Source organism: Capricornis sumatraensis, chromosome 5 (genome assembly GCF_032405125.1).
Source record: "Capricornis sumatraensis isolate serow.1 chromosome 5, serow.2, whole genome shotgun sequence".
In the NCBI taxonomy this organism is placed as follows: Eukaryota; Metazoa; Chordata; class Mammalia; order Artiodactyla; family Bovidae; genus Capricornis; species Capricornis sumatraensis.
In genome coordinates this window covers 76,811,607-76,838,119 of record NC_091073.1, presented here as the reverse complement: position 1 = coordinate 76,838,119, position 26,513 = coordinate 76,811,607, and the positions used below count along the sequence as shown (strand labels likewise).

Below are 26,513 nucleotides of genomic sequence, written 5' to 3'. Positions count from 1 at the left end.
AGATAGAGTACAGTACCTCATAAGATATTGTGGAACCTTCAGTTCAGTTCAGTTTAGTCGCTCAGTCCTGTCCGACTCTTTGCGACCCCATGAATCGCAGCACGCCAGGCCTCCCTGTCAGTTACCAACTCCCGGAGTTCACTCAGACTTGCGTCCATTGAGTCAGTGATGCCATCCAGCCATCTCATCCTCTGTCGTCCCCTTCTCCTCCTGCCCCCAATCCCTCCCAGCATCAAAGTCTTTTCCAATGAGTCAACTCTTCACGTAAAGTGGCCAAAGTACTGGAGTTTCAGCTTTCGCATCATTCCTTCCAAAGAAATCCCAGGGCTGATCTCCTTCAGAATGGACTGGTTGGATCTCCTTGCAGTCCAAGGGTCTCTCAAGAGTCTTCTCCAACACCACAGTTCAAACGCATCAATCTTTGGCACTCAGCCTTCACAGTCCAACTCTCACATCCATACATGACCACAGGAAAAACCATAGCCTTGACTAGACAGACCTTAGTCGGCAAAGTAATGTCTCTGCTTTTGAATATACTATCTAGGTTGCTCGTGACTTTTCTTCCAAGGAGTGTCTTTTAATTTCATGGCTGCAGTCACCATCTTGTGACTTTGGAGCCCCAAAAAATAAAGTCTGACACTGTTTCCACAGTTTCCCCATCTATTTCCCATGAAGTGATGGGACCAGATGCCATGATCTTCCTTTTCTGAATGTTGAGCTTTAAGCCAACTTTTTCACTTTCCTCTTTTACTTTCATCAAGAGGCTTTTTAGCTCCTCTTCACTCTCTGCCATAAGGGTGGTGTCATCTGCATATCTGAGGTTACTGATATTTCTCCCGGCAATCTTGATTCCAGCTTGTGTTTCTTCCAGTCCAGTGTTTCCCATGATGTACTCTGCATATAAGTTAAATAAGCAGGGTGACAATAAACAGCCTTGATGTACTCCTTTTCCTATTTGGAACCAGTCTGTTGTTCCATGTCCAGTTCTAACTTGTTTCCTGACCTGCATACAGATTTCTCAAAAGGCAGGTCAGGTGGTCTGGTATTCCCATCTCTTTCAGAATTTTCCACAGTTTCTTGTGTTCCACACAGTCAAAGGCTTTGGAATAGTCAATAAACCATAGATAGATGTTTTTCTGGAACTCTCTTGCATTTTGGATGAGCCAGCGGATGTTGGCAATTTAATTTCTGGTTCCTCTGCCTTTTCGAAAACCAGCTTGAACATCAGGAAGTTCACAGTTCACATATTGCTGAAGCCTGGCTTGGAGAATTTTGAGCATTATTGTACTAGGGTGTGAGATGAGTGCAATTGTGCAGTAGTTTGAGCATTCTTTGGTATTGCCTTTCTTTTGGATTGGAATGAAAACTGACCTTTTCCAGTCCTGTGGCCACTGCTGACTTTTCCAAATTTGCTGGCATATTGAGTGTAGCACTTTCACAGCATCATCTTTCAGGATATGAAATAGCTCTACTGGAATTCCATCACCTCCACTAGCTTTGTTCGTAGTGATGCTTTCTAAGGCCCACTTGACTTCACATTCCAGGATGTCTGTCTCTAGATGAGTGATCAAACCATAGTGATTATCTGGGTCGTGAAGATCTTTTTTGTACAGTTCTTCTGTGTATTCTTGCCACCTCTTCTTAATATCTTCTGCTTCTGTTAGGTCCATACCATTTCTGTCCTTTATCGAGCCCATCTTTGCATGAAATATTCCCTAGGTATCTCTAATTTTCTTGAAGAGACCTCTGGTCTTTTCCCATTCTGTTCTTTTCCTCTGTTTCTTTGCACTGATCGCTGAAGAAGGCTTTCTTATCTCTTCTTGCTATTCTTTGGAACTCTGCATTCAGATGCTTTTATCTTTCCTTTTCTCCTTTGCTTTTTGCTTTTCTTCTTTTTACAGCTAATTGTAAGGCCTCCCCAGACAGCCATTTTGCTTTTTTGCATTTCTTTTTCATGGGGATGGTCTTGATCCCTGTCTCCTGTACAGTGTCACAAACCTCATTCCATAGTTCATCAGGCACTCTGTCTATCAGATCTAGGCCCTTAAATCAATTTTCACTTCCACTGTATAATCATAAGGGATTTGATTTAGGTCATACCTAGCGATTTTCCCTGCTTTCTTCAATTTCAGTCTGAATTTGGTAATAAGGAGTTCATGATCTGAGCCACAGTCAGCTCCTGGTCTTGTTTTTGTTGACTGTATAGAGCTTCTCCATCTTTTGCTGCAAAGAATATAATCAATCTGATTTCGTTGTTGACCATCTGGTGATGTCCATGTGTAGAGTCTTCTCTTGTGTTGTTGGAAGAGGGTGTTTGCTATGACCAGTGCATTTTCTTGACAAAACTCTATTAGTCTTTGCCCAGCTTCATTCCACATTCCAAGGCCAAATTTGGCTGTTACTCCAGGTGTTTCTTGACTTCCTACTTTTACATTCCAGTCCCCTTAATGAAAAGGACATCGTTTTTAGGTGTTAGTTTTAAAAGGTCTTGTAGGTCTTCATAGAACCGTTCAACTTCAGTTTCTTCAGCATTACTGGTTGGGGCATAGACTTGGATTACTGTCATATTGAATGGTTTGCCTTCGAAACGAACAGAGATGATTCTGTCATTTTTGAGATTGCATTGAAGTACTGCATTTTGGACACTATTGTTGACCATGATGGCTACTCCATTTCTCCTGAGGGATTCCTGCCCGCAGTAGTAGATATAATGGTCATCTGAGTTAAATTCACCCATTCCAGTCCATTTTAGTTTGCTGATTCCTAGAATGTTGACGTTCACTCTTGCCATCTCCTGTTTGACCACTTCCAATTTGCCTTGATTCATGGACCTGAAATTCCACGTTCCTATGCAATATTGCTCTTTACAGCATTGGACCTTGCTTCTATCACCAGTCACATCCACAGCTGGGTATTGTTTTTGCTTTGTCTCCATCCCTTCATTCTTTCTGGAGTTATTTCTCCACTGACCTCCAGAAGCCTGTTGGGCACCTACGGACCTAGGGAGTACCTCTTTCAGTATCCTACCATTTTGCCTTTTCATACTGTTCACGGGGTTCTCAAGGCAAGAATACTGAAGTGGTTTGCCATTCCCTTCTCCAGTGGACCACGTTCTGTCAGACCTCTCCATGATGACCTCCCCGTCTTGGGTTGCCCCACAGGCATGGCTTGGTTTCACTGTTTTAGACAAGGCTGTGATCCTAGTGTGATTGGATTTACTAGTTTCTGTGAGTATGGTTTCAGTGTGTCTGCCCTCTGATGCCCTCTTGCAACACCTACCATTTTACTTGGTTTCTCTTACCTTGGGCGTGGGGTATCTCTTCACGGCTGCTCCAGCAAAGCACAGCGGCTGCTCCTTATCTTTAGTCAAATCCTACCATCTCAGAAATGACTAATTTAGAATGAATGGGCATGACAGTGTTATCATTCCACCTATTAGCATAGTATTTCTTTCTGCTTATTGGGATCTTTTATATCTTTTAATGTTGTTTAAAATTTTTCTCTTAAGTCCTCATGCATTTTTCTCGATTTAACTCCAAGATGTTTGCATTTTTGGTTCCTCTGTGAATGCTGTCTTACTTTCACTTCCCTTGTTCTTTTGATGGTATAGAGGCATACTGATGATTTTTATATACTGATGTTTTTCTGGCAACTCTGCTGAACTGTTTTTTAGTTTTTGTCAGTTGATACTCTGAACTTTCTATGTGATTTTATCATTTGAACAGAATAACCCTCTTCTACTCCTACATTTTATGTATCTTTGAATTTTTACTGCTTTTGACAGTATCTTTAATACCAAGCTGAGTACTAGCTATCTTGTTTTGGACTGTAGGGAGGGGGTTAAGCTTGCTGGAAAATTGGATAAAAGGTTATTAAGGGACATCCGAGCACTTGTGTCTTTCTGTACACCTGGTTGAAGATGTTGTTCAGTCACTCAGTCATGTCTGACTCTGTGACATCATGGACTACAGCACGCCAGGCTTCCCTTTCCTTCACTGTCTCCTGGAGTTTGCTCAAACTCATGTCCATTAGGTTGGTGATGCCATCCAGCCATCTCATCCTCTGTCATCCCCTTCTCCTCCTGCCTTCAGTCTTTCCTAGCATCAGGGTCTTTTCCAATGAGTTGTCTCTTTGCATCAGGTGGCCAAAGTTTTGGAGCTTCAGCTTCAACATCAGTCCTTCCAGTGAATATTCAGGACCCATTTCTTTTAGGATTGACTGCTTTGCTTTCCTTGCTGTCCAAGGGAGACTCAGTTTCAAGATTGTCTTCTTCAGCACCACAGCACCACAGTTCGAAGGCATCAGTTCTTCAGTGCCCATCCTTTTTTATTGTCCAGCTGTTATATCTGTACATTACTACTGAAAAAACCATAGTTTTGACTATATGGACCTGACCTTTTTTGTCAAAGTAATGTCTGCTATTTAATATGCTGTCTAGGTTTTTCATAGCTTTTCTTCCAAGGAGCAAGCGTCTTTTAATTTCATGACCACAGTCACCGTCTGTAGTGATTTTGGAGCCCAAGAAAATAAAGTTTGTCACTGTTTCCATTGTATCTCTGTCTGTTTGCCATGCATGAAGTGATGGGACTGGATGCCATGATCTTAGTTTTTTGAAATTTGAGTTTTAAGCTAGCTTTTTTACTTCTTTCTTTCACCTTCATCAAGAGGCTCTTTAATTCTTCTTTGCTTTCTGCCCTGAGGATGGTATCATCTGCATATCTGAGGTTACTGGTATTTCTCCCAGCAATCTTGATTCCAGTTTGTGCTTCATCCAGCCCAGCATTTCTCATGATGTACTCTGCATATAAATTAAATAAGCAGAGTGCCAATATACAGCCCTGATGTACTCCTTTCCCAATTTGGAACAGTTCCATATCCTGTTCTATTGCTTCTTGACCTCCTGCATACATGTTTCCCAGGAGGCAGGTAAGGTGATCTGGTATTCCTACCTCTTTAAGATAATTTTTCATAGTTTATTGTGATCTGCACAGTCAAAGAGTTTAGCTTAGTCAATGAAGCAGAAATAGATGTTTTTCTGGAATTCTCTAGCTTTTTATATAATCCAGCAGATGTTGGCAATTTGATTAATATGTAGTTTTCCTGTTATTATGTATGGTTCAGGAACCATTGGAGCCATTATTTGAAACATTTTCTTAAACAGAATTGAATAAATAGTATAGGTTATTCCAGAATGGTGAAACAAGATTTGCATAGAAAAGGCCAGTGATGTAAGAATTCACCTGTCTAATGTTCGTGACTGTGAAGGGTCCTAGGCATAACCCGCAAGGACTGTCAAACCCCCATTCCCTAATGTGAGCTATACCTCCTGCCTCTGTAGGTGGGGGGAACAGTTAGCATTCTTGGGGAATGTGTCCGGGTGCAGTGAAGGCCAGTCCTTTGAGGGAATGAGCAACCATTCTGCGCCTGGGAAGACATCTGGTGTTGTGGAGGACCATGGCTTGAGACTCTACCAGCCAACTGGAGTGGAATTTGCACCCTAGTTCAATTGGCTATCCTTTTCACCCTGGCATTTCGACACTCGGATCCACCTCTTAAGCAGACTAACCATAGAGCCAAAAGGAACACTCTTGCCCCGAGTGGGTCATTTGATCCCTATATAATTATTCTGTTGGGGTCCCTAGAAGTATTCCTAATGAATCCAAGGCTAGAAACCAAATAGCAGCAGGGTTCGAGTCGGTATTATTCTGGTGGTCCACCATTAATAAAAATGTTGATTGGATAAACTATATTTACTATAACCAACAGAGGTTTGTTAACTATACCAGAGATGCTCTAAGGGGAATAGCAAAACAGATGCTACCAGCAAAATGGCATGGGGAAAATTGACTGGCCTTAGACATGATTCTGGAGAGGGCAGTGGCACCCCACTCCAGTACTCTTGCCTGGAAAATCCCATGGACAGAGGAGCCTGGTGGGCTACAGTCCATGGGGTCGCTAAGAGTTGGACACGACTGAGTGACTTCACTTTCACGCATTGGAGAAGGAAATGGCAACCCACTCCAGTGTTCTTGCCTGGAAAATCCCAGGGACGGGGGAGCCTGGTGGGCTGCTGTCTGTGGGGTCACACAGTTGGACACAACTGAAGCGACTTAGCAGCAGCAACAGTACAGCTTTACTCTGTAATGGTTTATTTCTTTTCATTAACTGTTACAGAGTTAAAGGATCGGCAACCAAGATCATTTTAAAACTCTTTTCTTTTTAAAATTTAATCTTAAAAGACTTTTTGCCAAATCTGGGTTCTTTCCCTTTCTATTCTTCCCTTTTGTCACCAGATTATTCTTTATTTTTTTAACATTTTTTTAAATTTTTATTTTTACTTTATTTTACTTTACAATACTGTATAGGTTTTGGTATATATTGACATGAATCCGCCATGGGTATACATGAGCTCCCAAACATGAAGCCCCCTCCCACCCCACATCATCCCTCCGGATCATCCCCGTGCACCAACCCCAAGCATCCTGCATCCTACATCGAACATAGACTGGCGATTCGTTTCTTACATGATAGTATACGTTTCAATGCCATTCTCCCAAATCATCCCACCCTCTCCCTCTCCCTCAGAGTCCAAAAGTCCAATCTACACATCTGTGTCTCTCTTGCTGTCTGGCATACAGGGTCATCATTACCATCTTTCTAAATTCTATATATATATGTGTTAGTACACTGTATTGGTGTTTTTCTCTCTGGCTTACTTCACTCTCTATAATCGGCTCCAGTTTCGTCTATCTCATTAGAACTGATTCAAATGTATTATTTTTAATAGCTGAGTAATACTCCATTGTGTATATGTACCACAGATTTCTTATCCATTCATCTGCTGATGGACATCTAGGTTGTTTCCATGTCCTGGCTATTATAAACAGTGCTGCGATGAACATTGGGGTACATGTGTCTCTTTCTATTCTGGTTTCCTCAGTGTGTATGCCCAGCAATGGGATTGCTGGGTCATAAGGCAGTTCTATTTGCAATTTTTTAAGGAATCTCCACACTGTTTTCCATAGAGGCTGTACTAGTTTGCATTCCCACCAACAGTGTAGGAGGGTTCCCTTTTCTCCACACCCTCTCCAGCATTATTGCTTGTAGACTTTTGGATCGCAGCCATTCTGACTGGTGTGAAGTGGTACCTCATTGTGGTCTTGATTTGCATTTCTCTAATAATGAGTGACGTTGAGCATCTTTTCATCTGTTTGTTAGCCATCCATATGTCTTCTTTGGAGAAATGTCTATTTAGTTCTTTGGCCCATTTTTTGATTGGGTTGTTTATTTTTCTGGAATTGAGCTGCATAAGTTCAGATTATTCTTAAATTTCTCTATTTTGCTAAAAAATAGTTAGATTTTTATTTATTTTCTTCAAGTATTTAAGTAATATAACTTACACTTTTATAATGAAGGTCAAAGAAGTGAAATGTCACAATATTTGATTTCATTAGCATTTATTGGGGCTTCTTTTGTGGCCTACAATACATGGTTAATGTTTCATGACTGTTTTTATAAATTCAAAAAGAAAATATATTCTAGGTTTTTTGTGTGTAGTTTCTGATCTACAGCTTAAGCTATGATATGAAGCTTTAATCTTCTGTATCTTTGCTTAGTTTTTTATCTGATTATTTTGTAAATTTTGAGATTTTTTTAATATTTTCTAGTTAATATATATTCTAGTTTTCTTTAATTTTTCAAAATATTTCAGAGCTTATTGTTAAGTGTTAATGAATTCATGATTGTTATCTATTTTAAACTATGTATTTTTAAACTATTAGGTAATAATAGTTTTTCCTTAAGGTGTTTTGGGATAAATTTTTATTTTTGTTTCCTTTTAAAATTTTTATCCTACTTGTCTTTCTGGTTAATATTTACCTTATATATAGATTCATTTTTTCTTCCATTTATTTTATATGTCTCTCTTAGACAACACTTCAGTGGATCATTTTTTAAAAGAATCAGTAAAACATTTAAATCTGCCTTTTAATGAATGGGTAACTTAATTGATTTATATATAATTACTATTTTATTATAACATTTCTGTGACTACTTTTGTGTTTCTGTTTATTATGATTTTTTTTTCCTCCTTTTCTACCCTCTTCCCTGTATACCTTAGAACATTCTCCCTTGCCTCTCGTGGGTCTTATCTGCCTTTCTCTCTCTCCCAAATACCAGCTAACCAAACAATCACAATTGCTGTCTATGATTTTACTCACAGACTGTTACAGGTATCGTATATGAAAACTCAAGTAAGAAACTTTGTAGAGTTGAGTTATTTTCTGACTCTTCATAAATTGTTGGATATCTTTTGGTTCACTCTGTATTTTAGAGTATTTTCTCTGAGAGTCCTTTCAAGCAGAGATTGAGTGGTTGACTTTGTAAGGTATTAAATGTCTCAGGATATCATATTTAAACAACTCAAATATTTAAGTTGCTGATTACATTTAAACTCTTTTCAACAGTTAATTAATGAGCTATAAAATATCTTAGACGCAAAGGCTATTTTCTCTTAAGACTTTTGAAAATAATAATCCATTGTTTTCTTATTTCTGTAGTTGTTGATGAGTCTCATTTTTGTCCTAATCAATAGTCACTAATTGATTCTTTGCTGTATTCTGCCATTTAACCAAACCATGTGTTCTTTATTTCAAAAATTATTTCTTCATGCTTAATAATTTCAGTTGTTTATTATTTATAATTACTTGGTTTTGCTTTATGTTTCCAATTTCCTTTCTATTTTTGAGAAGATTTGTTATGCTTATTTTGAGTTCTTCCTATTATCTGGGGCATTGATTTTGCTTCCTTTCTATAAGGTGGCTTCAGTTCAATTCTGTCGCTCAGTTGTGTCCAACTCTTTGCGATCCCATGAATCGCAGCACGCCAGGTGTCCCTGTCTATCACCAACTCCCAGAGTTCACTCAAACTAACATCCATTGAGTCGGTGATGCCATCCAACCATCTCATCCTCTGTCGTACCCTTCTTCTCCTATTCACTCCCAGCATCAGTGTCTTTTCCAATGAGTTAACTCTTCGTGTGAGATGGCCAAAGTATTGAAGTTTCAGCTTTAGCATCAGTCCTTCCAGTGAACACCCAGGACTGATCTCCTTTAGAATGTCTTGGTGGATCTCCTTGCAGTCTAAGGGACTCTCAAGAGTCTTCTCCAACACCACAGTTCAGAAGCATTAATTCTTCTGCACTCAGCTTTCTTTATAGTCCAAATCTCACATCCACACATGACCACTGGAAAAAAACCATAGTCTTAACTAGACAGACTTCTGTTGGCAAAGTAATGTCTCTGCATTTTAATATGCTATCTAGGTTGGTCATAACTTTCCTTCCAAGGAATAAGCGTCTTTTAATTTCATGGCTCCAGTCACCATCTGCAGTGATTTTGGAGCCCAAAAACATAAAGTCTGACACTGTTTCCACTGTTAACCCATCTATTTGCCATGAAGTGATGGGGCCAGATGCCATGATCTTCATTGTCTGAATGTGCAGCTTTAAGCCAACTTTTCACTCTCCTCTTTCATTTTCGTCAAGAAGCTTTTTAGTTCCATTTCACCATCTGCCATAAGGGTGGTGTCATCTGAATATCTGAGTCCTTATTGACAAATACAGACTTAAATTGAAGAAAGTAGGGAAAACCACTAGACCACTCAGGTATGACCTAAATCAAATCCCTTATGATTATACAGTGGAAGTGAGAAATAGATTAAAGGGACTAGATCTGATAGACAGAGTGCCTGATGAACTATAGACAGAGGTTCGTGACATTGTACAGGAGACAGGGATCAAGACTATCTCCATGGAAAAGAAATGCAAAAAAGCAAAATGGCTGTTTGGGGAGGCCTTGCAAATATCTGTGAAAAGAAGAGAAGCGAAAAGCAAAGGAGAAAAGGAAAGATATAAGCATCTGAATGCAGAGTTCCAAAGAATAGCAAGGAGAGATAAGAAAGCCTTCCTCGGCGATCAGTGCAAAGAAATAGAGGAAAAGAACAGAATGGGAAAAGACTAGAAATCTCTTCATAAAAATTGAAGATATGAAGGGAGCATTTCATACAAAAATGGGCTCAATAAAGGACAGAAATGGTATGGACCTAACAGAAGCAGAAGATATTAAGAAGAGGTGGCAAGAATACACAGAAGAACTGTACAAAAAAGATCTTCACAATCCAGATAATCACAATGGTGTGATCACTCATCTAGAGACAGACATTCTGGATGTGAAGTCAAGTGGGCCTTAGAAAGCATCACTACGAACAAAGATAGTGGAGGGGATAGAATTCCAGTAGAGCTATTTCAAATCCTGAAAGATAATGCTGTGAAAGTGCTACACTCAATATGCCAGCAAATTTGGAAAAGTCAGCAGTGGCCACAGGACTGGACAAGATTAATTTTCATTCCAATCCAAAAGAAAGGCAATACCAAAGAATGCTCAAACTACTGCACAATTGCACTCATCTCACACGCTAGTACAGTAATGCTCAAAATTCTCTAAGCCAGGCTTCAGCAATATGTTGAACCGTGAACTTCCAGATGTTCAAGCTGGTTTTTGAAAAGGCAGAGGAACCAGAAATCAAATTGCCAACATCCACTGGCTCATCCAAAATGCAAGAGAGTTCCAGAAAAACATCTGTTTCTGCTTTATTGACTATGCCAAAGCCTTTCGCTGTGTGGATCACAAGAAACTGGAAAATTCTGAAAGAGATCGGAATACCAGACCACCTGACCTGCCTCTTGAGAAATCTGTATGCAGGTCAGGAAGCAACAGTTAGAACTGGACATGGAACAACAGACTGGTTTCAAATAGGAAAAGGAGTACGTCGAGGCTGTATATTGTCACCCTGCTTATTTAACATATGCAGAGTACATCATGAGAAACGCTGGGCTGGCGGAAGCACAAGCTGGAATCAAGAAATATCAATAAGATGGCTTAGTTTGTTATATTTCTTTCAGAGTGCTTGTGTTACTGCCACATTTCATGCTCCCCTGTACTTCTCCTCTGGACTGCATATGCTCTTGAAGAATTATCACCTATCTTGGTGTGCTGTTACGTGTGTATGTGTTAGTGTGGAAGAGGGACCTTGGGAAGAGTGAAAGCTTGGAGCATACCTTTTGAGACCTCAGGTGGATTTAGGGACTAGGATAGGCTTGCTTCTCAAAACTTACAGGGTTGCAGTCTTGTCAGGGAATTCCTTAATTTTAAGGAATCCTATACGTTGTTTTCTGTTTCTCAAGGGCCCTCTGTTCCTTATCAGTTGCTGGAAAACAGGAATGAGCAGAGCTGCACGCAGCTCTCAGGACTGAGGTCATGAGGCAGAACACATACATGGATTCGTTTCAGTAACCTTTTACTTTTCTGTAAAACTCCTTAGTCATGTTCCTATTTCCAATACACGGATTGTCTTCTGGCCCTGTGATGATTGTTACTCCCCTAGTTACTGTTGTTATGCGTCTGGTTTCGGTGTTTTTTACTTTACCTTATTTTTTACCTAATGCTTCCTTGTATTACAATATATAAGCACACGCTGCCCTGAATAAAGCACCCTTGTTCCACTAGAGACTTGGGTCCCCTGCATCCTTCTTTCCTTGGCCTTCTTTTTGTCGACTCCTGTTCCCAGGTTCTGGTCTGTCAAGAAGACCATAACGCAGTCTCGGCTCAACTACTTCCTATTGGCTTCTGTTCTAGATCATCTTACTCTTCAGAGGACCTCTCAGTCCCTCTCCCTCAGCCTTTCCTCTTTTCCAGGGGCTGCTCCCCTTAGGTGTAAATGGTACTGGGTATTCGGGGGGAAGGGGAAGAGTGCTTGGCTGAGTCTTCTGTCCTGGTTATCAGTTTTTGCCTCCTCTAGTTTTCCGTACTGTACTTGTATAAACCCATTGCCTCTTGCTTGTGCTGCTGCTTTCTTGCCCAGTGTGAGGAAGGGAGAAGAACATAAGAAGAAAATTCTTTTTTCCCAAGATGATTCTTTGCTGTGTACAGGCTGTCTCCTACTTGGAGTGATTGTATTCATTCAGTGCTAAATACCAGCCATCTTCTTTCTTTCCAAGGGTTTTTCAGTTTTGTGATAAAAATTTCTGGGATCTATTAAGTTTTCCTCTTGTCTCTGTGCTGTTTCTCGGGTCTTAGTCCTGGAGGGAGCCATCAGGCTATCTTGTCTCTTCTAGTCCTTTCTAAAAATGCTTTTAAATGTATATTCTTGTTCAGTAGCTCAGTCATGTCCAACTCTTTGTGACCCTATGGACTGCAGCATGCCAGGCTTCCTTGTCCTTCACTGTTTCCCAGAGTTGGCTCAAATTCATGTCCATTGAGTCGATAATGCCATCCAATCACTTCATACTCTGTGGCCCCCTTCTCCTCCTGCCTTCAGTCTTTCTCAGCATCAGGGTCATTTCCAGTGAGTTGGCTCTTGTCAGGTGGCCAAAGTATTTGAGCTTCAGCTTGAGCATCAGTCCTTCCAGTGAATGTTCAGGATTGATTTCCTTTAGGATTGACTGGTTTGATCTCTTTGTGTCCAAGGAGTACTCAAGAGTCTTCTCCAATGCTATAGTTTGAAAGCATCAATTCTTCAGTGCTCAGCCTTTTTTATTGTCCAGCTCTCACATCCGTACATGACTACTGGGAAGATCAAAACTGTATGGACCTTTGTTGTCTAAGTGATGTCTCTGCTTTTTAATATGCTGTCTAGATATATATGCTTAATGTCTTTCCTTAATTGGAATTATTTTTACAATTTGGTATGTTTATTTTTACTTAGCAGTAGCCCTTAGAAACTTCCATGTCAGGACAAAATAGATTCTTATGTAAAGTCAGAGAAAAGAGGATACTTTCTACTTAATTAAAAGCCTAAGACTATAAAGCCGTCTGTTTATAAACTTAATTTATTTAATGAACTTGTACTATTATAATCCAAGTAAATCACCTTCTAGGTAGTTTTATGCTTTTATGTCTAGATATTCAAAGTTTTATTTATAAACTTCTCCAAGATAGAGATTCAATATATCATTTCACTGTCTCTCAGATTCTAATATGGTGCTTTACTCTTAGTATAAAGTTAATTAACTTTAATAAACAGAAGTATCTCTCTGCAGGATTTGTCAGCCTCTTTAGAAGCAGTATATGGACAGGCCAAAGAAGGAATTAACTCTGAAGAAATACTGGAAAAATTTAATGACTGGAGGTGTAATAAAAGAGAGGAGTTCACCAGTGTTAGAAGTGAAACAGAGACTTGTATACAACGTCTTGTAGCATGGTTCCAGAATACTTTAAAGGTAACAGGAGTTCTGTTACCTGGTGATGTTATAGCATAAACCAGGGAATATATATTTTTAAATTTCCCACATGTAATTTACTTCTTTCTGAGAGCAAGGGAGGGAGGGGGGGAGAGAGAAAAAAAATAAGAATGAGAATGCTGGGATAGTAGAGTGAGGGATTTACCCATTTACATTCTCTGTTTAGGACATATATAAAAACAGCTTCAGTCAAGCTACAGGTGTAAGATAATATCTGGAGTTTATTACAAGTGAATTGTTTATTTTACAGCTATAGTGTAGAGATAATGGTATGTGCTTTAGAAGATAGAGCTTTCCTCCTTTTGGTTTCTTTTTTAGAAAGATATATGTGTTTTAACATTAGTTGGCTAACTAGTCATCATTAAAATGTTTGGCCATGTTTAAGTCATTCAGGTTTTACTTATCTTAAATATCTTAAAGATATCTAAAATGGCAAATATTAGTCTTGGTTATTAAATATTAGAAAAGATATAATTTTTTTAGTTCTTATTTATTATTGTGAAAACACTACATAATTTTCTAAAAGGCTTTGAGATATGTGGTTTGTATAATGTACTCAGAACCCTAACTGAATTTTTGCCCAGTTTTGTTACTGATTCTCTGTTCTTCTGTCTGCTTTGCAACCTCCTGAGCAAGGACAAAAACATCTTTGGTATCATTTATCTCTCTATGTGATTGGTTTCCATATATGCATTTCTAGCTTTGTTTTGGGAAAAAAAAAAACACTTTTTCTCCAGCTACTTGTAGAATTCTTCTTTTTTGATGCTTTCTTATGGATACATTAACATAACTAAGTTATTTCTTTGTCTTCATTTGTTTCAGAATCACCCTCTGTTTAGGTTGTCTGTTATCTTTCATTTCCATTGCTATTTCCCAAATCTAGACCTCCATAATCACAGATCTGAACCTCTGAAATCGGAGTGACTGCTTATGACTTTTATGTTTTATATAATAATTTGGACCCATGATTTTATTCTATTTTATACCTTATTATAAAGTCTGTTTCCTGATAGGAATTACCTTAGTTTTCCTAATGAGATGAAAACTCTCAGAGTTTAATTTTTAACTTTTATTCTTTAGATTCCTCAATTCTAGTGAGTCATCATTATGTATCAGGTGTAATCATACCCCCATTCTTTTGTATAAAGGCCGGTTTTGTCTGCCTACTATCTGTCCAGTTTGAACTTGCCACCTGAGCAGTCAAGGTTCTTTACCAGTTGGACAGTGTCTTTTATTATTCCCTCAAATCATCCTGGTCTCGTCCCTGTTTTTTTCTCATACTTTTCCTCTGTATTGTCCTCTCATCTCTCTTAACCACTAATTACTTTAACAAAATCTGTATTTTGTTTAAGTGTGTGAGGTGTGTGTACCTTTTCTTTTCCCATGTGTAATGTTTCTGAAGGTAGTACTTTATATTTCTTATGTTTATTTCCCCCATATTATGCAATGCATAGGCTAATGCTCTTCTCCAAGTATAAGAATACAATACTAATTGAAATAATTAAATGAGATACTTCATGCTTTTATTTTTACAAATGAGGCCTTTGATCTGTCTGTGGAAGAATCACTGATTTCTGATGACACAATTGATAATATTGATGAAATCCTGGAGAATACTGAGTCACGTGTCTGCAAGGAGCTGGAGATATCTCTGATTGTGAGTACTGGTATTCCTTAAAGCAAAGTGTTATGTTGTGTTTTTTTTAACTAGGTAGACTTAGCTTTCCTTGTAAAAAAGCCTGTCTGAAATACTAATACTGCCAAGTTCTAATCCAAACACAATGAGAAGTCTTATTCTTCCACAGGGTGATATTTTCATTTTAGTAGGATATTTCACATCAAGAAAAAACAATCTAATATTTAATTCTAGGAAAACAACTCTTAGATTAATCTGATTCTATCAGATTTCAATAGCACTTAAGTCTGTCATGCTCAGTAACCATAAGATAAGACTCTTCAGAGTTTATAAAAACTTGAAATAAAATCTGAGAGACCTTTTGGAAGTGAATACACAAGATTGATTAGTAGCTGTTTTTCCATATTGTATATATTCTCTATTGCTGTATAAAGCTAAAAATTAGTATATTTTGTAATGTTAATACTGCTCACTGGGACTCCTAACCAGCTTTTTAGGTTGCTTACTAAACTGGTTATGTTCTTTATTTTGTTTCTCTTTTCCCTTTGTAATTTTATAGAGTGACATTAAAAAAAATGCATATGCGTTACTGTATTTCCCCACTGTCAACTGTGTCAAGTTGTCCTTATTTAGATGGTTTGTCAGGCTTGATTTTAGATGTGGTTGTTAATAAAAATAGTGTTGAAGTTCTATATATTTTAGTTTTTTATGTCTAGCATAGTATTATTCCTGATTTCCTTTAATGCTCTAGTTTAGACAGCTTTAGGAATAATAGTGTTATAGGAATAAAATTTCCCATATGAGCATCTTTGACATAAGTTTCACTTCTCCCTAGAAAAAGATGTTTAAGAAATATTTTGAAATATACAAATTTGTTAAAGATATCATTTTGAATTTTGTCCATTGTTATCAAAAGTTTTAATTATTTTGTACTCCTTTAAATATAATTCTGTTTGTGTAATTTCATTTAGGAACAAGGTGATGCAGACAAGGACATCATTTTAAAAACATGTAGTCAAGTACTACAAAAGATCCGTTCAGAGGAAAGCCTTATTGCCACAGTACAATCCAAGTACAAGGACAGTGTTGAGGTTGGAGTATGCTTTATATTATTGGTCTTATATACAGATGCTTTGAAATTTTTAATACTTAAACTTTTCTTAAGTAGTTAACACCCAGTGTGTAGATAAATTATTTACTATTTCTGGAAAAATACTATAGCCATTGTTAGCTGGTATATAATTAAACTCACCCTATAGTGGCAATAGCAAATTTACTGATAAAATACATGGAGTTTTTTTTTTAACCTTTGGTTTTTATTATGCTCACCAAAACATAACTTTTATCTTTTTCTTTCTGCCTATACAAGTTTACAGTGGAAAACTTGCTATATACAGAAAGATGAGGAGAAATAAAAACACTGATTGTATTCCCCTTAGCTTAAGAGATATTCAGTGCTAGATTTCAGAGTATTTCCTTTTTGAATGGTAAATTATTTGTTCAGTTCAGTCGCTCAGTCGTGAGTGACTCCTTGCGACCCCATGAATCACAGCATGCCATGCCTCCTGTCCATTACCAACTCCTGGAATTCACTCAAACTCATGTGCATCGAGTCAGTGATGCCATCCAGCCATCTGATCCTTTGTCATCCCCTTCTCCTCCAGCTTTCAGTCCTTCCCAGCATTAGGGTCTTTTCCAATGAGTCAATTCTTCGCATGAGGTGGCCAAAGTATTGGAGTTTCAGCTTCAGCATCAGTCCTTTCAATGAACACCTAGGGCTGATCTCCTTTAGGATAGACTGCTTGGATCTCTTTGCAGTCCAAGGGACTCTCAAGAGTCTTCTCCAACACCACAGTTCAAAAGCATCAATTCTTCAGCGCTCAGCTTTCTTCACAGTACAAATCTCACATCCATACATAACCACTGGAAAAACCATAGCCTTGACTAGACAGACCTGTGTTGGCAAAGTAATATCTCTGGCTTTTCAATATGCTATCTAGGTTGGTCATAACTTTCCTTCCAAGAGTAAGCGTCTTTTAATTTCATGGCTGCAATCACCATCTGCAGTGACTTCGGAGCCCAAAAAAATAAAGTCTGACACTGTTTCCACTGTTCCCCATCTATTTCCCATGAAGTGATGGGACTGGATGCCATGATCTTCGTTTTCTGAATGTTGAGCTTTAAGCCAGCATTTTCGCTCTCGTCTTTCACTTCCATCAAGAGGCTTTTTAGCTTCTCTTCACTTTCTGCCATAAGGGTGGTGTCATCTGCATATCTGAGGTTATAGATATTTCTCCCGGCAATCTTGATTCCAGCTTGTGCTTCTTCCAGCCCAGTGTTTCTCATGATGTACTCTGCATAGAAGTTAAATAAGCAGGGTGACAATATACAGCCTCGACGTACTCCTTTTCCTGTTGGAACCAGTCTGTTGTTCCGTGTCCATTTCTACTGTTGCTTCTTGACCTGTATACAGATTTCTCAAGAGGCGGGTCAGGTGGTCTGGTATTCCCATCTCTTTCAGAATTTTCCACAGTTTGTTGTGATCCACGCAGTCAAAGGCTTTGGCATAGTCAATAAAGCAGAAACAGATGTTTTTCTGGAACTCTCTTGCTTTTTCCATGATCCAGCGGGTGTTGGCAATTTAATCTCTGGTTCCTCTGCCTTTTCGAAAACCAGCTTGAACATCTGGCAGTTCACGGTTCACATATTGCTGAAGCCTGGCTTAGAGAATTTTGAGCATTACTTTACTAACGTGTGAGATGAGTGCAATTGTGCAGTAGTTTGAGCATTCTTTGGCATTGCCTTTCTTTTGGATTGGAATGAAAACTGACCTTTTCCAGTCCTGTGGCCACTGCTGACTTTTCCAAATTTGCTGGCATATTGAGTGTAGCACTTTCACAGCATTATCTTTCAGGATTTGAAATAGCTCTACTAAATTCTATCCCCTCCACTATCTTTGTTCGTAGTGATGCTTTCTAAGGCCCACTTGACTTCACATCCAGGATGTCTGTCTCTAGATGAGTGATCACACCATCATGATTATCTGGGTCATGAAGCTCTTTTTTACAATTCTTCTGTGTATTCTTGCTACCTCTTCTTAATATCTTTTGCTTCTGTTAGGTCCATACCATTTCTGTCCTTTATCGAGCCCATCTTTGCATGAAATGTTCCCTTAGTATCTCTCATTTTCTTGAAGCGATCTCTAATCTTTCCCATTCTGTTGTTTTCCTCTATTTCTTTGCACTGATTGCTGAGGAAGGCTTTCTTATCTCTTCTTGCTATTCTTTGGAACTCTGCATTCAAATGCTTTTATCTTTCCTTTTCTCCTTTGCTTTTTGCTTCTCTTCTTTTCACAGCTATTTGTAGGCCTCCTCAGACAGCCATTTTGCTTTTTTGCATTTCTTTTCTATGGGGATGGTCTTGATCCCTGTCTCCTGTACAATGTCACAAACCTCTGTCCATAGTTCATCGGGCACTCTTGTCTATCAGATCTAGTCCCTTAAATCTATATTTCTCACTTCCACTGTATAATCATAAGGGATTTGATTTAGGTCATACCTGAATGGTCTAGTGGTTTTCCCCACTTTGTTCAATTTAATTCTGAATTTGGAATTAAGGAGTTCATGATCTGAGCTACAGTCAGCTCCAGGTCTTATTTTTGCTGACTGTATAGAGCTTCTCCATCTTTCGCTGCAAAGAATATAATCAATCTGATTTCAGTATTCACCATCTGGTGATGTCTATGTGTAGAGTCTTCTCTTGTGTTGTTGGAAGAAGGTGTTTGCTATGACCAGAGCGTTCTCTTGGCAAAACTCTATCAGCCTTTGCCCTGCTTCATTCCATATTCCAAGGCCAAATTTGCCTGTTACTCCAGGTGTTTCTTGACTTCCTACTTTTGCATTCCAGTCCCCTATAATGAAAAGGACATCTTTTTTGGGTGTTAGTTCTAAAAGGTCTTGTAGGGCTTCATAGAACTGTTTAACTTCTTCAATGTTACTGGTTGGGGCATAGGCTTGGATTACTGTGGTATTGGAATGGTTTGCCTTGGAAATGAACAGAGGTGATTCTGTCATTTTTGAGATTGCATCCAAGTACGGCATTTCAGCCTCTTTTGTTGACCATGATGGCTACTCCATTTCTTCTAAGGGATTCCTGCCCACAGTAGTAGATATAATGGTCATCTGAGTTAAATTCACCCATTCCAGTCCATTTTAGTTTGCTGATTCCTAGAATGTTGACATTCACTCTTGCCATCTCCTCTTTGACCACTTCCAGTTTGCCTTGATTCATGGACCTGGCATTCCAGGTTTCTATGCAATATTGCTCTCTACAGCATCGGACCTTGCTTCTATCACCAGTCGCATCCACAACTGGGTATTGTTTCTACTTTGTCTCCATCCCTTCATTCTTTCTGAAGTTATTTCTCCACTGATCTCCAGTAGCATATTGGGCATCTACCGCCCGGGAAGTTCCCCTTTCAGTATCCTATCATTTTGCCTTTTCTTCTTTTTTTTTTTAAATTGTTATTTTTACTTTATTTTACTTTACAATACTGTATTGGTTTTGCCATACATTGACATGAATCCACCACGGGTGTACATGCATTCCCAAACATGAACCCCCTTCCCACCTCCCTCCCCATAACATCTCTCTGGGTCATCACCGTTCACCAGCGCCAAGCATGCTGTATCCTGCGTAGGACTTAAGACTGGCGATTCGATTCTTACATGATAGTATACATGTTACAATGCCATTCTCCCAAATCATCCCACCCTCTCCCTCTCCCTCAGAGTCCAAAAGTCCATTATACACATCTGTGTCTTTTTTGCTGTCTTGCATACAGGGTCGTCATTGCCATCTTTCTAAATTCCATATATATGTGTTAGTATACCGTATTGGTGTTTTTCTTTCTGGCTTACTTCACTCTGTATAATCGGCTCCAGTTTCATCCATCTCATCAGAACTGATTCAAATGTATTCTTTTTAACGGCTGAGTAATACTCCATTGTGTATATGTTCCACAGATTTCTTATCCATTCATCTGCTGATGGACATCTAGGCTGTTTCCATGTCCTGGCTCTTATAAACAGTGCTGCGGTGAACATTGGGGTACACGTGTCTCTTTCAATTCTGGTTTCCTCGGTGTGTATGCCCAACAGTGGGATTGCTGGGTCATAAGGCAGTTCTATTTGCAATTTTTTAAGGAATCCTCCACACTGTTCTCCAAAGTGGCTGTACTAGTTTGCATTCCCACGAACAGTGTAGGGAGGTTCCCTTTTCTCCACACCCTCTCCAACATTTATTGCTTGCAGATTTTTGGATCGCAGCCATTCTGACTGGTGTGAAGTGGTACCTCATTGTGGTTTTGATTTGCATTTCTGTAATAATGAGTGATGTTGAGCATCTTCTCATGTGTTTGTTAGCCATCCGTATGTCTTCCTTGGAGAAATGTCTATTTAGTTCTTTGGCCCATTTTTTGATTGGGTCGTTTATTTTTCTGGAATTGAGCTGCATAAGTTGCTTGTATATTTTTGAGATTAGTTGTTTGTCAGTTGCTTCATTTGCTATTATTTTCTCCCATTCAGAAGGCTGTCTTTTCACCTTGCTTATATTTTCCTTTGTTGTGCAGAAGCTTTTAATTTTAATTAGATCCCATTTGTTTATTTTTGCTTTTATTTCCAGAATTCTGGGAGGTGGATCATAGAGGATCCTGCTGTGATTTATGTCTGAGAGTGTTTTGCCTATGTTCTCCTCTAGGAGTTTTATAGTTTCTGGTCTTACACTTAGATCTTTAATCCATTTTGAGTTTATTTTTGTGAATGGTGTTAGAAAGTGATCTAGTTTCATTCTTTTACAAGTGGTTGACCAGTTTTCCCAGCACCACTTGTTAAAGAGATTGTCTTTACTCCATTGTATATTCTTGCCTCCTTTGTCAAAGATAAGGTGTCCATATGTGTGTGGATTTATCTCTGGGCTTTCTATTTTGTTCCATTGATCTATATTTCTGTCTTTGTGCCAGTACCATACTGTCTTGATGACTGTGGCTTTGTAGTAGAGCCTGAAGTCAGGCAAGTTGATTCCTCCAGTTCCATTCTTCTTTCTCAAGATTGCTTTGGCAATTCGAGGTTTTTTGTATTTCCATACAAATCTTGAAATTATTTGTTCTCGTTCTGTGAAAAATATGGCTGGTAGCTTGATAGGGATTGCATTGAATTTGTAAATTGCTTTGGGTAGTATACTCATTTTCACTATATTGATTCTTCCCATTTTGCCTTTTCATACTGTCCATGGGGTTCCCAAGGCATTTATATTATATATGTACATATGAATATTATGTGTATTCCATCATTTTGTAAACTGTTTTGAAAATGTGTTTGTCATTTAGTGGTTTTTCATGAACATTTTCCCATATGATTAATAATTCCTCTATACTGTGATTGTGAGTGAAAAAAACATCATCTCTTGCATAGATATATGATGTTATTTAACCTTTCATCTGTGTTAGATATTAAGTTTACTTCCATTTTTTTTTTACCATGAAACTCTATGGTTTTTGTACATAATCTTGTGTATTTCCTCAAGTAGATTCCTAAAAATTGTTAATCACTTAGTCAAAAGGAATGAATATTCTTGAAACTTGATATATATTTTCAAACTACTTTTGGAAAAGATAAATTCAGTTTACATCCTCACTGGAAATTCCCTTTTGCATTTTCTGTAGTGAAGTGTGTCTCACTGTGTGTCCAGCTTGAAATACTTTTTACCTTTTCTCCTTTGACTGCTAGAATGATATTCTTCTAAATAGATATGCAGAAATTCAAGAAGTCAGTGGGTAGAATTGTCTTGTTGAAAACAGTAGAATTTTTTATTTCAATCTGAGCTCAGTAAATATTAGTTGAATCTTAATAGAGAGAGTGGTCCAAAGGTGACTGTTCAATAAATATTGCTATTTGTGTGTTGAAAATATAACGACTCTTTCTCTCACTTAGTTTAAGAAACAGATTATTGAATGTTTAAATGAGAGTCCCAGCGTGGATCACTTGCTCTCCATTAAAAAGACACTGAAAAGCTTAAAGGCTCGACTGAGATGGAAATTGGTTGAAAAGAATAATTTGGAAGAAGTAAGAAAACTGTTGGTTCTTAATGAACTCTGTGTGTACCTAATTTTACTTGGAGTCTGCTTCTTAAATACACTCTTTAAAATTATTCCCTTTTTGTTTTATATATTTTATCTCTTTTTCCCTCTGTAAGTTACTATGTTAATAATGTAAAACATTTTCCTATGTCATGAAATGTTTTCTAAAAATGTTTTACATGGTTGCCTTGGTTGTTAGTAACATAAATGTTTTTGAATAATTTAAAAAACTTTTACTGGGACTGTTGCAATGTCTATTAAAAACAAGCCTTTACATGCTGAGAGGTGACAGGGTGCTTCCCCAAAGGTAGAATTTGTTATAAAGATCAGGATGTCTTTTGTTAACTCTCTTTTTAAGGGCTGGACATAGTATTTCTTGCAGATGTTTTAAGTTGTTTTCATATGTAATAGAACAAAAAGAATTAGGGCACTTTTAGCTTTTAGGCTTGAAACTTTGTGAATAAACTGTCATTCTTTGTTCCCTTGAGGATTCCATTTACTTATCAAAGGGGTTTACATTATATCTTAATCCAACTTGAATTAGCTTTCTTTCTCATTGGAGCAGTTAAGCATGGAGTGGAACTAATTTAATAGTTTAAAATTCTTCTAGTTTTATCCTCTTCTGGGCTGTAGGACGTGAGGTCTTTTTTAGTTTACTTTTTTAACTGTTATAGAAATACATCTAACCTTAAAGACATGTACCTTTTAAGGAGACTTATTTATTATCATTGATGTTTACAGAGTCTTTAGGAGTCCTACATTGTTTTTCCTAGGCATGCCACATGTTTACTGATTTTTTAAAATTAAGTTTTACATGGAGAAAGATTCCGTGGAATTTAATTGTATTCTGGTTCCTGTTCTTGATATTTATTTTATGGTGGCAGTTGGTCATCTTAGAGAACATCTATACAGCAAATTCAGAGATAAGAAAAATCTATGTAATAGACTTTATGGCTTTATTTTTATAATCCCTTTGTGTAGGTTTTAGAAAATTCAGGGTTAGAATAAACTAATATTAAACTAATATTAATTTGACAATTATGTTATGAGGGACTGTTAAGTGCTAGATATGGAAGGATACGTAAAACTCAGACAGTGATTTGCCATATAAGTTACATTAATTTTTACTAGGAAGAACTTGTTTTCAGTCTACTTTAATAAGCCTGTAACGTTACTTTTTTCTTTCTGGTTAAAGTCTGATGACCATGATGGATCTGAGATTGAAAAAATAAAACAAGAAATAACTCAGTTACGGAATAGTGTCTTTCAGGGAATTTATCATGAGCAGGAGGAATATGTAAGTATTTGATTCTTTGAAATGTTGAATTAGTTTTAAAATTGGATTCAAATACCTGTTTTTATGAAGTGGACTGTAATCACAAGGCAGAGATTATATTGGCATAGTTATCTTGGTATGGGGGTTTCCCTGGTGTGTCAGATGGTAATTTGCCTGCAAAGCAGGAGACGTGGGTTTGGTCCCTGTGTTGGGAAGACCCCCTGGAGAAGGGCTTGACTATCCACTCTGGTAGTCTTTCCTGGAGAATTCCTTGGACAGAGGATCCTGGCAGTCTGTAGTCTAGGTGGCACAAAGAGTCAGACACAACTAAGTGACTAACTGTTGATAGAATAATATTTATGTGAACTTAGATGTTAATTTCTGATGACAGAATATTTCATATCCATTGTTCCGGATGCTTGCAGAAAATTGCAGAAAAGTATAAAGAAATATCATCTGTAACTTTCTCAATCGGTGGTAACAGTAGTATAATTACACTAAACTTTTAACTTATCTTCCTTCTAGTCTTATTTTTACAAGAATCAAGATTATATCACAGACAGTTTTGCACACTAGTTTTCTGTTTAACATAAAGCCCAAAGATTTTTCCTTTATTAAAATCTATATGATTATTATTTTAGCTTAAGACTGCAGTGAAAACATTAACAGGGTACCATAATTTAGTTGAATATTACAAAATAAAACTACTGGGTTGAGGGTAAGTTTTACCACTGATTTTTGTTACTTTGGAAGAATCAGTCAGCATATCTTGTCTTTAAAATGGAAAGAATATTGCATTTTATATTTTAGGGATATTATGGGAAGAAAAGGAAGGTAAGGAACAGTGCTCTGAAGAATAAAAGTACTATGAAAATAATAGGCACTTTATTATGTGATATTTAGCAAACTTACCTGTGTGTACTTCATTATTCACCTTGTGAACTTGATAACTGTCTGGAAATTTTACTGAATAAAACATGTGGTAAGTGACTTTTCTAAGGATATTCAATTGACACACTTGCTGCAAATTAGCTTTTGTCGAGCTACATGTTTATTTTTTTCTTTCCAGGTTTTTATGATTTTTTTTCCTACATGAAATAGCCAGTATTTTAAAGTGTTACTGTGTTCTTATATTTTGAGAACTAGTGACAATTTGTGATTCCAGTTGATTTTTCATCACATTTTTTCATTTTAGCTTGAAAGTGAGTGTGGACTTTGACCTTAGGCAAGATTTTGTGCCTGTATATGTAAGCCAAGCTTAAAATTTGTAGTAAACTTTTTCTTCTGTTAGTAAGGTGGTTAATTTAGATCCAGGTTGACGCTTGGTTTTCATTTATTGTGGTAGAAGGCAAAATCAATGATTTTATGTCTTATGAGGTTATATATATATTATTAGATTAGAAGTCTTGTTAGATATTTAATAAGGGAGACACCAGGATGTATGGTTGAATATACATTGATCTATAATAAAAAATATATATTTTTAAAATTTAGGCGAAGCTGAGTAGCTTAGTACAAAAATGGTTCCCTGAGCTTCCTCTACTTCATCCTGAAATAGGATTACTTAAGTACATGGTAAGCTTTGTTTCCTTTGAGAATTACTACTATGCAGAGTGCTGAAAAGTGATGATGTTACAATTATGTATCATTGTTAAATCTATAATAATCTCGCTATAAAAATGTTTCTGCTGAATGGTTTTTAGTGTTCGAACTTTCTCAAGACTGTCTTTCATACTTGCATTCTGTATTTTAATTTTTATATCAGTTTGCATGTTTTCTGTATTTTCTCTTTTTCTCATAACTAAAGAGAAAACATTTTGCATGGCACTTATTTGAATTAAACGTGTTTATCTTTTGAATTGATGAAGCAATTTTACCTCCTGTTCCCAGAGTTAGAATAAAAGCAGGACTCTGATAGTCATGCAGAATTTTTAAACAGAATGTATCTTTTAAAGCAGGCTGGAAAAATTATTCTAGAGAAGTTGAGATAGAAGTTAAGGTAGATATGTTAATGTGAGTATGATTTTCTAGGCAGTCAGGATTCAAAGCTAGGAGATCAGTGTATTGGATAGGACATTGTGGAGCAGGATTGGTAAACTCTGGCTCTCAGAGCAGAGTCTGTTAACTCTGTGTTTTATTATTTTGTCTGCTGCCCATGAGGGTCTAGAGGAGATGTTTATTCTTTAACATTGTCATTAGATTCATGATAATAGTTTAAATATAGTACCTAAAGGAATGTTCACATAGATGTCTGAACTGATAAATATATAAGATTAAAGTCCTGTAAACTGTTAAAGCAATTACTGAATAATCTTTTCAGACTAAACTTTAAAATAATGTGAGATTTTCCTTGCAATTATTTAATTTTGCTTAGAGACTATTTTATGCAGGATGCGTGAGTAAATATGTGATACTATATGGGGCTTGAAAATTAATTTCAAAAATATGCTAATCTGTTTTATTGTGGAAGATTAATCATGGCTTATGATTCTCTTCATTGACCTGCAAAACTGTTAATCATAATCATATGATTGGTTATGGATACCCTTAATTATTTTAAGGTGTTTTCCTGTGATATGTGCTTTAGGAAATCCCTTGTAGGTTGATTATATATTGTGGATTACTTAAATATGGTGACAACACTTAAAAAAACAAAATAATTCCACAATCCCTCATTATTAATAAGACTATACCACAGTAAAACTCAGCTTGATTTAAAATGTCGATAGGCATGTTTTAGTGCAAAAAATGATTCCTTTTAAAAAGTATCAGGAATACATAGTAGAATTAAATTATTTGAAAAAAATTTTCAATTTTAGTGATTCCATTTCAAACAGAGGCAGGGGTGTTAGAACTCTGTTAGTTCCTAGAATTGTGGTAGTCTTAATTTTTAGACTTCTCATTCCCATTCTACAGCCGCCTTTTTATTTTTCATAATTTTAATATTTTTTAGGAAACACATTGTTTCCCAAGTAAACATCAGGGTTCCTTGGACACAGGGTTCATCCCAGTCATTTTCAGAATCTTGTGTGGAGATGTAGCATGATTAAGTGTATGGTGATTACATTCTGGGTGGGAATTCAAGTGCCAGGAAATAGAAAAAATATAAAACTTTAAATATTCTTATTTTATTGGTATCTCCAGTAGAGTTCATGATATCCAGTCCATC

General features: G+C 37.3%; 1 protein-coding gene across 2 annotated transcripts in view; it reads left to right on the top strand.

Annotated features, from left to right (window-relative positions):
- The window catches only part of STK31 (serine/threonine kinase 31), an 81,493-nt gene that overhangs the window by 23,239 nt on the left and 31,741 nt on the right, over positions 1 to 26,513 (top strand). For both annotated transcript variants that reach the window (XM_068973214.1, XM_068973215.1), the window contains exons 11-16: positions 13,097 to 13,276; positions 14,838 to 14,954; positions 15,905 to 16,024; positions 21,923 to 22,054; positions 23,264 to 23,365; positions 24,839 to 24,919. In XM_068973214.1, coding sequence (XP_068829315.1) covers positions 13,097 to 13,276; positions 14,838 to 14,954; positions 15,905 to 16,024; positions 21,923 to 22,054; positions 23,264 to 23,365; positions 24,839 to 24,919 — 732 coding nt within the window. The remainder of the gene's footprint in view (positions 1 to 13,096; positions 13,277 to 14,837; positions 14,955 to 15,904; positions 16,025 to 21,922; positions 22,055 to 23,263; positions 23,366 to 24,838; positions 24,920 to 26,513) is intronic.